Raw genomic sequence first — 12992 nt, 5'->3', positions numbered from 1 at the left:
TATTAATTTTTACTTTATTTACAAGTCAGCCAGCCAAATGAACGACGTTGGTGACTGCCCTCCTTGTTTCGCTGCTTGTTTCACTTCTCCTGTGAGTGTATCACGCTGGAATATTCCAACATTAGGATCATTCTCGTAAGTATTCCCAACTATCAAATACTCCTCCTTAGCTCCAAATAGCTTAAATGCCCTTGGTTGTATCCCTCCAACTTTGGCGTGTCCTTTCACGCTCAACTCTTCACCCTTCTCACCAACCGTGATTATAGCAAGGTGATCTTCATCCTTGGCATCTGCAGGCTTCACGTCCCTGTTAGCTGCGTATATATACTTTCCATCACTGCTTATACCAATCTCAGATGCCTGCATTGATGTCTTGTTCTTTTTGCTTTCTGGAACAATCCCAATCTTGGATATTTGTTCCAACCCACCGCTGTCATCAACTTTAAACACTAAAACCTCATTAGACAACTCTGTAATGACATATAATATTGGTAACTCTGGATGGAAAACTCCGTGTCGTGGTCCTGAACCAGCAGGAGTCTCATATTCAGCCACCTTATCAAGATTATCATTCTTAATGGCGAATTGCAGAATTCTGTCACTGCCGAGATCAGGTATGTACACTGTCTTGTCATCTAAAGGTGATGCAACGACGTGGTGTGGATGTGGTGATGTCTGTCTCTCTTTATTTGGTCCAGATCCGCTTAACTGCTGAGGCTTTCCGAGGTTAGATATCTTACCATCGTCTGCAACGCTGTAGGCTTGTATACTGCCACTAGCATACTATTTGAATTGAGAATTCAATTAAACTTGGCAAAAGACCACTCACATTCGCTGCAACAAAGCACTTCCCATCAGCAGTAAAACCACCACTAGCAGGTCCGTCACCACCAGAAGGAAGAGTATTCACAACGCTATGATTTTCAGCGTCTTCAATTAACGTTGATGCCACGCTCCCAGGAAATGTTTCTGAGCACACGGCAACGAGTGAGTCATTAACTGGTGATTCTTGTATCCATGAAGGCGCAAATCCTTGAGGCAAAGAATGTTTCTTGCCGTATCCAATAGTACTCTTATCGCTATCAAAGGTATACGTCGTCAAGCTCGCATTATAGCTACCTGCTAGAATCGTATAGGCTGACGCGCCACTCAGGCCAGCCAATCCAGCCCCTAATTTCCAAGTTTTCATTTCAGCCTTAATCGTTCTAAGTAAGGTGTGAAGCCTTCAAATATCGAATTCCTCACCATTCCGGGAAAGTGATGTCACAATATCAAGATTCGCAGTCATCAACAAAACAAGACGACGTCGTTTGAAAGTTTTGATATAAATACAATGTTGTGTTGTTGCTATTCGTCGTTTTTAAGTGCATTTACCAACCTGCGTTTGCAATCAGTGAGATACTCATATATCCTCATACAAACACACCAATTCAATGCCTCATTGAGCTCTCCATCCTGACTTATAGCAGAACATCCACGTACACTCCACGTACGGTCTTTCATGCTATCCAAACCAAGTTGAAGAGATACCTCTGACGCAGGTAACGCGTCCGGGCTGTCCTGCTTATTGGCGAGTACTAGCAACTTTGCATCCTTGAGCTCGTCCTCTGAAAGCATTGTAATCAGTTCTGAGCGTGATGTTGGTAATCGTTCGGTACTGGTGGGTGTGAGCGGATGCCATTCAGATTACTAGCAAACTGACTCTGTGGAATCAACAACGTATCTGTTGATGTTTACGTGTAAGCCCTTGTTCTCAATGGCAATTAGACTGACATAATCGCCTGTGTGTTGGCGTAATAACACCGCCAATATCTACACAAGCATTTGTGAGTTGTGATTGTAAGCCTGAGTCAATAATACCCACGGCCTAATACTGGTCTGTCCACCCAAATCCCAAACATTGAGTTTGAGGCCATTGTAATCGATGCTCTCCACATTGAACCCAATAGTGGGTATTGTTTGAATTACTTCTCCAAGCTAATTGATAGGTTAGACTCCCGCTACCAACTACATAAATCGCGATCGAGCTTAGTGCTGTCACATTCCACGCACTTGCAATCTGTAGATGATCGTCGTTTTCCCTGCAGCATCTAATCCCAGCATTAGAATACGACACTCTTTCCCTCCGTTCCAGAAGAACAGTGGCTTGAATATATTGGCCAGTCCTGATAGAGTTGCACCCATCAGCGTTGAGTGTATGAATCGAAGCGTGGTAGAAGATCAGGTTGTGTAGGAATTGCGGATAAAAATTAAATAAGAATCCTTTAAAATCATACAGCCCGATATATGTACATATATATCCCCCTCAAATCGCCATTTCCGTGGATCTTTTTCTTGGTGTCAACTTTAACAGGTTTTTAGAGAGCAATTTGTCAGGAACATCAACTTGACTCCTCATTTAACATGATCAAAGGCCACTAAATTACTAATACACTCCCTCAATTGCCTCCCTTATCACACAATCTTAATGAGATTAGAAATGACGCAAAAGCTCTTGATTTGGGAAATGCTGATCACTAGTTTGAAAATTTTGTGTCGCTTGTAATTTTGAAGCACTCACCATTAGAAGGGTGAATTTCGAAAAAATCGTCGAAAAGCTTTAAGACACAAGGATACTCGAGGATAGTATAGAAAACTGTGAGTGAAAAGCAAAACCAAGCAGACATGCTTTCAAATTGGAAGAAGGAAGCTGAAGTGTTCATATGAAAGATATTACATTCATGATGAGAAGTAGCGTTGATTAAGGGTGTTTGGTGTGGAAAAGATGGATAGATTAAAAAGTCATCTGCGTTCTTGTTACTGAAATTGTGTTATGCGAGTGAACTGTCAAACAGAGTAAATAGCTATGCGATTGCAAGATGTTTCAATAATGAAATAACTGTAGGAATATTGGTATGATACGATGATTGTGAATAATGATTATTATCTGTGATTCAAGATTATTGGTCTAAAATTTTTCATTGTAACGATCTTGTTGAGCTTTATGCATGACGAGAGAAGCAGCAATAATCGGAGCTTTGTCCTTCTTTGCGGATCTAGGAGGTTTAGAAGGGCTCAAGTTAGATAAAGACGGAGAGAGTGATTTGGATTGTGCATCTGCAACTGCATTTGTTGCTTTACGCACAGCCGCCAAGTGATAGCCGCACAAGCTAGCGCTGTAAGACTGAAGGGTCATGTTGTACTTGCCGACGCTGCCATTGCTGTTGTTGCTGTCCTCGCCGTCTGAGCGGTGAGAAGGAGGTGGAGAGAGTAGACCAGAGTCGCTGCTGCTGTTGTTGCTGCTGATTGTGCTGAATGACATATTGCAATTAGTTTACACTTTCGTCACCGTCAAGAAAGACCAATGCGCATCTTCTATTCGTGCCTCAGTGATCTCATCATGGAGCGAGTTGGGGCCTATCGATGAATCAGTAACCAGAATTTCAAATCGATGATATTTCACAATTTTTATTTTCAATTATTCAATTGTTTCCTACATTCAAATCAGCCCACTCCAAATTTTTCACTTGACGCGTCCGCGCTTTCCACTTCCGCTCTCTCTCTCTAATATCACCCGAAAAAGATAGCGGAGGAAATAAAGGAAATAAGCAAGGGAATATCAATGGCAGTTACACAATCACACCCTTCAAAAATCAACCTTCCTGAGCGTTCACCTGGTTTCACAGTCTCATCAAACGCTAGTGTCTCGCCACGCACACCACGCACGCCACCGCCTACGGCTACAAGGCTCCGTGGATATCCTTTAAGAAGGCGAGCATCTTCAATATCATCCCTTAGATCGTCAGTATCAGAGGCTAGCGTTGAGAGCTCCGAGCTCGATTGGAGCACAAATGAGGACGACAATTTACACAGAATCTGTGATGAATACGCTAATGAATCGACTCATACCCCATACGCTGATTGTGCGCCGCCAAATCAATTGGTTCATCATTTGGCCAAGACGGCACGCAAATCAAAGTTTGGACCTGAGAATGATCGCTGGAGGCACACTTTGAGGTTGGTTTTTGTTTTAATATCTAACATCAAACTAATCATAACTCTCTCCATTCAGATCTACACGCCGTCGTATCAATATGATTATGAGAGAGGACGCTCGACCCCTCTATTCTCGCATACAATCCAATCAGGGTCTAGTGAAGTCTAAATCCACTCCGAGTAACAGCGGTATGACAAGTCCCCATCAAAGACTTATCTATCTTAATGACATTGATGATGAGAGAACACCGAGGAAGTTACTAGCAAATATCACCGCAGAAGCCTACTTCTCACCAGATAAATCTGGTCTAAGGCAAGCGCTAGGCAGCATATCTATAGCTAGTTCAATAAAATCTGAGCAACCTATACGTCGTTCAGCTAGACATGCAGCAATCAGTAGTATATCATCAGATGAAACCATGATTGATTGTGCGCAGGATAACAATGACAATAACAAAACACCTAAAGCTCAGCATCGTAGAAAGTCATCAAATTCACCTTATAAAAGTTTAGCCGCCGAGTGCACAATTGACGAGGGTAGTAGGATTGGGTTACGACCTCGTAAGCGTTAGAATAGCGTTGATCGTGGATAGAATAGTGTTTATAGCATTGTATAGTTTTGGATTTAGCTGTTACTTATTTCTCTCTCAACTTGAATCTTTCACTTAATTTATTGGACATTGTAATGAAAAATATACACATAATTTTACAACATTGAATTTAAGACAAAGTGAAAGAAATAGCAAATCATGAAACAAAGACCTTGCGTAGTTTGCTGTAGTGGACTATTGTACCATCTCGCGGACATTTGACCATATTTTGAGCATCGTTTTGAGCCATATCATGTAAAGCAGATTTAGAGTAAACTCTGCCATTAGGGAAAGCGAGCATTTCACCGTCTTTGACGACTTTTCCAGAAATCTTACAAACGATTGAAGAGTTAGTGTGATGTGAGTGTGGAACTTGTTGAGCCAATGCACCTAGTAACTCAGGGTCACAAGTAGGACAGTTGGTGGAGTGGTTGTCGAGGAGTCTCTCACTCTTCGTCGAAAGGAAAGTTGAATCATTGTAAAGGTGTTCAAATTCGTTGACATGATTATCAACTTGAGAGGAATCTTGAGCAATTGAGCAACATTGTAATTTAAGTGAGGGTAGACCAACGCTGAGAGCGACATGTAGCATAGGTTGAGTACTTAAACCGTATAAATGTAAAGCGACAGCTTTAAATTGTAGACTCAAGTCTGACCATCTAGATTTGTTATATAAATTACGATAAACGCCAACAATGGAAGATTCAGGAAATGCTAACAGAGCGACAGCTTGTTGAATTTGCTTGGAGTGAGTAGAAAAGTGAGATATAAGATGATGCCTTAAGTAAGAGATTGCTGATTGAATGTTGCCTTGTCTGACGATTTCAATGTACTGTTGTAACCTTAAATCGAATTCGAATTGAATACTAAGTTTGCGGAGGTTCAGCTTGTTCTCATTACACCAGGCTAAAGCTGAATCGCAAGAGAAATTCAACAAATCTGACTCAATTTTAGTAATTTGATCAGTTAAGTCGTTATCGATGAGGAAATGAATGTTAGATTTGTCAATCAGAAGATTTGCAACGGATTTGTTGTTATTTCTTAGACACCAATCAACAATCCACCTTTGAATTCTAATATCCTTGAATTCCTCAATTAGGTTATTATCATTGTGATGATAACCATCTAACAGAGTAGATTTAATATGCAAGCATCTGAATTTAAGCTGATTGTAATCGTTTGATTGTATAGATTCTAATTGAATCAGCTGTGTTTTGTGAGTGTGCTGCAATCGGTATAATAGCCGTAACTCGATACCTTTAATTTGAGTGAATGAGCTTTCGAAATCAATTTATCAATATCATTTACTGATAAATCATTCTTCAGACTATTAGAAATCAAATTCAAATCTTTATCCAAGTGCTTTTGAATGTTTCTGAAAGATTTACGTAATTTCTCTAAAGGTGACTGAATTTGCGTGTATTAGAGTGGCCAATATAGCATTTAACAAAACTAACTCTAATCAAAGGTTTTTCAAGCATTAACATTCCTTCCAATTCTTGCTTACTCGATACCATGATGATGACAGTTGGTGTAATAGATTAGATAAAACAATTTTAATTCATTCTTTCATTTCAGTACATCAACTCAAAATTAGCTAAAAATTAGTTGCTATTAGCTACTAACATCCATACTATCACCACCTTGACCAATCTCAACAACTTCCTCTTCATCAATAAGATTTCTGATAAATTCCTTCTTAACAGCCGTTGTACCCCTTCTGAACTTGTAATTGTTCTCCTTTTGTGATCTTGCATTCAACTCTGGTGCAATATTTCTATATAATTGAGTTGGTTGATCCTTCTCAATTACGCAAACATCACAATTTGAACCTGAACCTAAATCGTTAAAGATACCTGCTGAGATTGCTTTGATTACTAAATTCTTTGCTTCGTCTTGTGTTAAGTTTGGTTTCCATGTTGATTCGAATACTGCCATTGCTGCTAATGAGCCTGAACCCATCGTAACATAAGGTAATTTATCTGTTGATCCATGTGGTGCAACGGTGAATAGATTAGGACCTGTAGAATCTATTCCACCTAAAACTAAAGCTGCACCTATATGACCTTGGTATTGGAATAACATTTGTTTCAACATTGTCATTGCGGTTACAACTCTTGGACTTCTTCCTGTGGATAAAGAGTGTAATTCCAGGTTTGAAGATATCAATGCTGTAACAGCTTCTGTATCTGCAGCAGTGCCTGCGCCACAACAGCGAATATTATCTGTCAAGTAGTGGATCTTTTCACAGTTTTTATCAGCGATGATTTCACCTTCAGTTGCTCTTGTATCAGCGCCTAAAACTAAACCATCCTTGTAAATGCAACCAACGATAGTTGTACCAGTTGAAGTTGCTTTTGGTAGATTAGCTTGATTATTTGAAGCCAATGAGTTATTTCTATAGAGAGGTCAATAGATTTATTTTATTAACTGTCAAATTTCAAGTCTAACCTGTTAAAATTACTAAAATCGAATTCCACCATAATTACGTGTTGACTGTTCAAACTCAACACTCAACGCCCAACTCATCGCTCATGACGAATAGAAGGAGATCCCTATCAAATGAAAATATTCTAATTCATCAATTCCACGGCTCCTCCGAGATTAACAAGGAGTACAAGTTATCCGATAAAATTGGTGAAGGTACTTTTGGCGTTGTATTCAAGGCGACTTCTAGGTCTACGAGTAATCAAGTCGCAATTAAGAAAATCTTAGTTCACACTGCAAAAGATGGCGTTAGTTTAGTCTATTGATTTTATCCTTATCAACTTACACGCCAAACTTAGTTCCCAACTACTTCAATTAGAGAAATTACCTTCTTAAAGCTCTTAAATCATTCAAATATCGTTGAATTGGTTGACATGACTTATGGCGAAGGTATTTTCCCTCTCTCTCCTTCTTTTTCCTCTCTTAACACTCACTCATTCACCCAGAAAACTCATCACCAATGTTTTACATGGTTTTCCCTTACATGGATCATGATCTCACTGGTTTACTTGAAAGACCAGATTTTAAACCTCCTGCATCTCAAATCAAGCTATACATGCAACAATTATGCCAAGGTACTGCTTTCATTCACTCAAATGGTGTTCTACATAGAGACATGAAAGCTTCCAATATTCTAATATCAAACGATGGGTCCTTGAAAATTGCTGATTTCGGCTTAGCTAGGATTTGTCACAAACTACAACGCAATCTTACTTCAAACAAGTCTAGAAACTATACAAATATGGTTGTCACTAGATTTTATAGACCACCTGAGTTAATCCTCGGTGAAAAGAACTCTTGGGGTGATTATGGTCCAGAGATCGATATCTGGGGTGTTGGGTGAGCTTTGAAACCTTTATCCACTCCATCTAACATTTACTTTTAGGTGCATATTTGCTGAGATGTTCACACATAAGCCTATTTTACAAGGCCAAACCGATATCGATCAACTTCGGCGTATATTTGAACTCTGTGGCGATCCTACACCTTCATCTTGGCCTGGATGGGAGTCAATCAAAGGTCAATACGATATCGATATCAAAACATCTGGTTTCAAAGGTGGTAACTTGAGAAGCAGATTCACTCAATTAACTAGCTCCGATCAAAGTACTCTCAATCTACTTGAAAATATGTTGACAATGGATCCAAAAAAGAGGATCTCTGCTAGAGATGCTCTCAATCATAATTACTTTTGGTCCAAACCTCTACCAATGGATAAAAACGACGTCAAACCTCTACCATCATCTCACGAATACGACACCAGAAAGCAACATCCACAGCATGATAAAGCTAGACCTATGCAACCTCAATTACCACACATACAGTCCAAACCTAGAACTAATCCGTATGCTCCACCTAATCAACAATCTTTCGGTCAATTTAGCTCTAGACCTGCTCCAGCATATAAAGTTCCTCAACAAGTCATCACCGGCTCGATGTTTAGTGGTAAGCCACCTCCGCCATTGAATTTTAGAGGTGCTCCTGCTCTTAGGGGTCGTTCACAAAACAACGCCCCTCATCCACGTGTACAATCAAATCCTTATGTTAGGACTGCGTCTAATCAATCACGATTCAGCAATAACGACAACTTTAAAAGAGCGCCACCAAGACAAGCGAAACAAGACAATTTTCCTGATGATGACGCTATGGATTATGGCGAGCCTGAACCACCTTCTGATCGAACTAATGAAAGAAGCAAACAAGAACCTTCAATGGGTAATAACCCACTGCCACCCAAACCTCATGAAAGTCTAAGGCGGGACAATCACAATACTGAAGGTGAGATGACAGTGCCTAGTATTGCAAGAAAAAATTTGACATTCAAATCTAGAACCTAAAGCTCAACAAACTGTACAGTCAAAATTACCACACCCGCGAACGACATTATCGACTCAATCGGATGATTGTGAAATCATCAAGTCAAAATCTCACGACCCTTGGTCAGCGAACCAAACCAACAGCCAATGGAATGAGGCTGTTGAAGGACGTCAGAGTCCTTCATGGAATGACCAAAGCACATGGAATACGCCCAGAACTTCCCAACAAGATCAAACAGATTGGAGTAAATCAATCGAGAAAACAGGTGATAATACAATCAGTCCAGATGACGGCGATGATAATAACAAGCTTTCTAGTCGTAATAAAAGCACCAATAATAGCTACAATGATAAGCAGATGGGTAGTTTCCATGGCCAAAAGCGCGATAGACGTCCATCAGACTATAACAATGATCGCTACAGTGGCAGATCAATGGACTATAAAGACAGATATAGTAATCGACAGCACAATGGGCGAGATTACTATAACAAGAAACCATACTTTCAGGACTTTTATGATAGCAGAGAATCTGATGGAAGAGATGGGTTTGGTCGTAATCCTCACAATCCTTATAAACCAACAACTAAGCCCTACAAACCCTGGAGATATGACGAACCCAATGACGAATCATTGAGCAATAACAAATACACAAGGCCGAATGACACAAATCGCCAGGAACATAGAAAACATTAGCCTTATAAAGCTGAGAGGCATATCTCTGATCGATGAGTTGAAGGTGGGGATAGAAATCGTTATGTTTAGAAACGTAGTCACCATCACGACAACGAAGGACAAATAGGTACTTGAATTACCGCGCTCATCATCAGTACTCAATATTGTAAAGTTCTTCATTTAAAGTTTTTTCTATTACCTTCAATCGGACATTGGGGATTGTTTCAGCTTAGGTTCTCAGTCAAAGCAATTATTTACACTAGGATAAGGGTTCGGATACCAGTAACATTTAACATACACCCAATACAATCAAAATAGCATCCATGCATATTTATTCTCAATCTGTCTAAAGTAATCTACACAAGTCGTGTTTTAACCTCCTTAGCTTTTTCTAAACTCTCATTCACTACCTCCTTGACCTTCTCCCCATCATCATTCTCGTTGAAACCATCTGCTAAGCTTTTTGCACGCTCAATCAAGCTCTCTACCTCTTTGGTGAGCGTTGAAATGGCAATTGAGTAGCCTCTTTCCCATCTTTTACGGGTCAATTCAGCGAGGGCATCTGTACCAACAACAGCTTGCCAAGAAGCAATACCTTGTGACTTCAACTCTTGAGTAATCTCATCTTTAATGCGCCTAGGTAATCCTACACCTTCATATCCTAATGAAGTGTACAGTTGAACTAGTGATGCACCTGCACCAGCAAATTTAAGAGCATCCTTGCCCGAAGAAATGCCTCCACATCCTATTAGAGGGACTTGACCATCTGTAGAAATGTAGAGCTCCTTTAACGCTTTGACAGACTTTTCTAATAAAGGTTTACCACTCAATCCACCAACTTGATTACTGTTTTCAGATTTGAGTGTTGAAGGTCTATCAAGTGTCGTATTACTAACTATAACGCCATCAATACCGACGTTCTTGGCTGCCAATCCAACATCTTCCAACTCTTCAAGGCCGAGATCTGGTGCAACTTTTACAAGGATTGGAAGATGATTCTTAAGAGTCTTACGTTCACCAACCACACTCGAAAGAAGCTCCTCTAACAAACCTCTCCTTTGTAAACCTCTCAATCCTGGAGTGTTTGGTGAGCTGACATTAATAACCAACATGTCAGCGAATGGACCAAGTCTTCTGACGCCTTTCACGTAATCGCTAACATCGTTTTCAGCGGTAGTCTTGTTTTTACCGAGGTTCAAGCTAAGAATTCTACCTTTATGCAATGAAGCAGGAGTGTCGAAGTGAGTCATAGTTTCATCAGCGCTGAACAAACCAGATTGAAGAAGTTGGTTGGTGGTATCTGTGTCTGAATTATTTGTGACGAACTTCTTCAATCTATGCCTTAACCTTGCTAGGACTGTCATATGGCCAACTGAATTGAAGCCGTACCTGTTAATGACTGCCTCATCTTCAGACAATCTAAACATGCGCGGTTTATCATTTCCTGACTTCAAAACATGTTAGCTTTTGTTTAAAGCATTTTAACCGAATAAGTCACCTGAGGTTCTGGGGTGACGGAACCAACTTCCACGAAACCGAAGCCTAGATCGAACAAGCCATCAATAGCTTCAGCGTGCTTGTCGAAACCAGCAGCTAAACCGATAGGATTGATGAAATCTTTGTTCCAAAGGGTAGTTTTCAGACCTTCCCAATCAACTGAGTAATCCTTTGGGTGTATACCGAGCGAAAGAAGGTTGATTGCTAGCTTGTGGCTGTTCTCTGTGTCCATTTGGTGGAGTAGAGGCTGCGTCAACCAGTTGTGTATCGACGCACGCGAATCTTGTGCGTAAACGGCAACACCGCCCAAAGAAAGGAAGAAAACTGGTTTTATTAAATTTTTATTCCTGTATAGTGCTCTAAACATTCTTGTTGGTTGTGCAGGATAGACTCGTACACTAAATGGAATGTAGCATTTCAAATAATTTAATCAAAGGTGTCTACAATTGAATGTAATAATTTTCAATCTAACTTCAATACAGACTTCACAAAGCTCCTTCAATGCCTTTCTAGATTCAGTGATGACTTGACTTTACGATGCTGTGATACAGATGTTAGTAGAGTGCGAGGATGTATGGCAATATCAACTCACTTAAAACTTCAGATGCAACTTTCCGCTTTAAATTCTACAAAATCAGGTTTCATCATATTCACGCTATCTTCAGACTTCTTTGACGATTACAAGATCCTCAATGATGAAATTTCTATTAAATTAATGACGAGAGCTTTGCTTTCGATAATGAGATTGAAATCCCATGAGAGAAATCTCAGCGGCTGTAATCTTAAAGTTGTCGATCAAGATGTTTCATCGCGACTTATTCAAACAATTTCCTTCAACAACGGCGCAACTCGCACGCATAAACTTATTTACTCTTCAACAACTCTCACATTACCTTCAAATGACCCAAGTCTCTGTACTAGCTCAATCATCGCTAATGCCCGCGTACTTCGTGATTGGTTAGATCACTTTACTCAGTTCAATATAAATAATGACATCACTCTCATTTGTTCTGAATCTTCTGCAAGGTTCGCTAATGCCTCAGATAGTAATTACGACAAAACTGTTGCTGCAGGTAAATTGAAGGATCAGTCTACTCAGACATTGGTTCAAGTTGAAACTACCGAGTTTGATTATTACGCTGTTTACGAGGATGTTGCCATTAACTTTTCCTTGAAAGAGTTTAAAGCTATTCTTCAGTTGGCTGAAGGCTTGGGCGCTCCAATTCGACTTATGTTCACCAACGCCCCAGATCCTCTCCACGTTGTCGTTGACGCCGATGACATGCGAGCTTCAATGATACTCTCAACTTCTGTCCCAATGAGCACTCCTTCACAAGTTGCTGAAAGATCTAATCAAATCACTCCAAAACTCCCTACTGCAATTTTACAAAACCGTCGGCGCTCTGATACAGTTAATGTTTCAAACTTTATGCAATCTTCTATACCTCCACAATCCACTCGCAAGAAGCGACGTATTAACATGGAATCTGTTACACCTTTCAAATCAACAAACCAATCCAAGACTAATATACCACGACATGAAAAGGAGATCAATGACCAGCGCCAACAGAATGAAAACGACCAACCCTTGTTTCTAAGTCAACCACTTGAGGGTAATATAAATGACACCGATATAACTACACCTCCACCGCCTGCTTCCCAAATTATAGGCGCTAGCATCCAAGATTATGATCCATCAATGGCCAGAGATGGAATGAACGATGATGAAATGAAAGGCGTCCTTGATGACATGAACCTTGATCCAAGTTCTGATGAATCATCGACTCAGGATGAAGCAGACTTTCAAGATGATGACCTTCTCGAAACACAACAAAACGGCAATTTCAAACCACTATGGGATTGATGATATTGAAAGGTATAAGAGAAACAATATATAAAGAGTAAACGAGTGTATTACATGGTCTATATTACTAAATTATCTTCGTAAAATCT

At 40.0% G+C, this 12992-nt stretch overlaps 7 protein-coding genes across 7 annotated transcripts; 3 read left to right on the top strand and 4 right to left on the bottom strand.

The window, feature by feature from the left end:
• Positions 1–18: 18 nt before the first annotated feature.
• Positions 19–2184, bottom strand: J056_004573 (ADP-ribosylation factor-like protein 1; the record flags this gene model as incomplete). The annotated part of the gene is made up of 7 exons (XM_009269768.1): positions 19–783; positions 830–1205; positions 1379–1657; positions 1703–1723; positions 1774–1812; positions 1865–1977; positions 2053–2184. 7 exons carry the CDS (start codon positions 2182–2184, stop codon positions 19–21), a joined length of 1725 nt encoding a protein of 574 aa, XP_009268043.1.
• A 763-nt stretch (positions 2185–2947) lies between these two features.
• On the bottom strand, positions 2948–3301 carry J056_004572 (uncharacterized protein; the record flags this gene model as incomplete). The annotated part of the gene is made up of 1 exon (XM_009269767.1): positions 2948–3301. The coding sequence occupies one exon, from the start codon at positions 3299–3301 to the stop codon at positions 2948–2950; it is 354 nt and encodes a 117-aa protein (XP_009268042.1).
• Positions 3302–3601: 300 nt separating this feature from the next.
• J056_004571 (uncharacterized protein) lies at positions 3602–4547 on the top strand (the record flags this gene model as incomplete). Its single annotated transcript, XM_009269766.1, has 2 exons — positions 3602–3996; positions 4052–4547. The coding sequence occupies 2 exons, from the start codon at positions 3602–3604 to the stop codon at positions 4545–4547; spliced, it is 891 nt and encodes a 296-aa protein (XP_009268041.1).
• A 175-nt stretch (positions 4548–4722) lies between these two features.
• Positions 4723–6668, bottom strand: J056_004570 (Proteasome subunit beta type-7; the record flags this gene model as incomplete). The annotated part of the gene is made up of 2 exons (XM_009269765.1): positions 4723–5772; positions 6192–6668. The coding sequence occupies 2 exons, from the start codon at positions 6666–6668 to the stop codon at positions 4723–4725; spliced, it is 1527 nt and encodes a 508-aa protein (XP_009268040.1).
• A 431-nt stretch (positions 6669–7099) lies between these two features.
• On the top strand, positions 7100–9563 carry J056_004569 (Serine/threonine-protein kinase bur1; the record flags this gene model as incomplete). The annotated part of the gene is made up of 5 exons (XM_009269764.1): positions 7100–7300; positions 7352–7442; positions 7499–7892; positions 7939–8831; positions 8884–9563. 5 exons carry the CDS (start codon positions 7100–7102, stop codon positions 9561–9563), a joined length of 2259 nt encoding a protein of 752 aa, XP_009268039.1.
• Positions 9564–9898: 335 nt separating this feature from the next.
• On the bottom strand, positions 9899–11271 carry J056_004568 (uncharacterized protein; the record flags this gene model as incomplete). The annotated part of the gene is made up of 2 exons (XM_009269763.1): positions 9899–10990; positions 11041–11271. 2 exons carry the CDS (start codon positions 11269–11271, stop codon positions 9899–9901), a joined length of 1323 nt encoding a protein of 440 aa, XP_009268038.1.
• A 507-nt stretch (positions 11272–11778) lies between these two features.
• On the top strand, positions 11779–12903 carry J056_004567 (Cell cycle checkpoint control protein RAD9B; the record flags this gene model as incomplete). The annotated part of the gene is made up of 1 exon (XM_009269762.1): positions 11779–12903. The coding sequence occupies one exon, from the start codon at positions 11779–11781 to the stop codon at positions 12901–12903; it is 1125 nt and encodes a 374-aa protein (XP_009268037.1).
• Positions 12904–12992: the final 89 nt, after the last annotated feature.

This window comes from Wallemia ichthyophaga (assembly GCF_000400465.1).
Source record: "Wallemia ichthyophaga EXF-994 unplaced genomic scaffold scaffold8, whole genome shotgun sequence".
NCBI classification, from domain to species: Eukaryota; Fungi; Basidiomycota; class Wallemiomycetes; order Wallemiales; family Wallemiaceae; genus Wallemia; species Wallemia ichthyophaga.
This window is presented reverse-complemented; position numbering and strand designations above follow the sequence as displayed.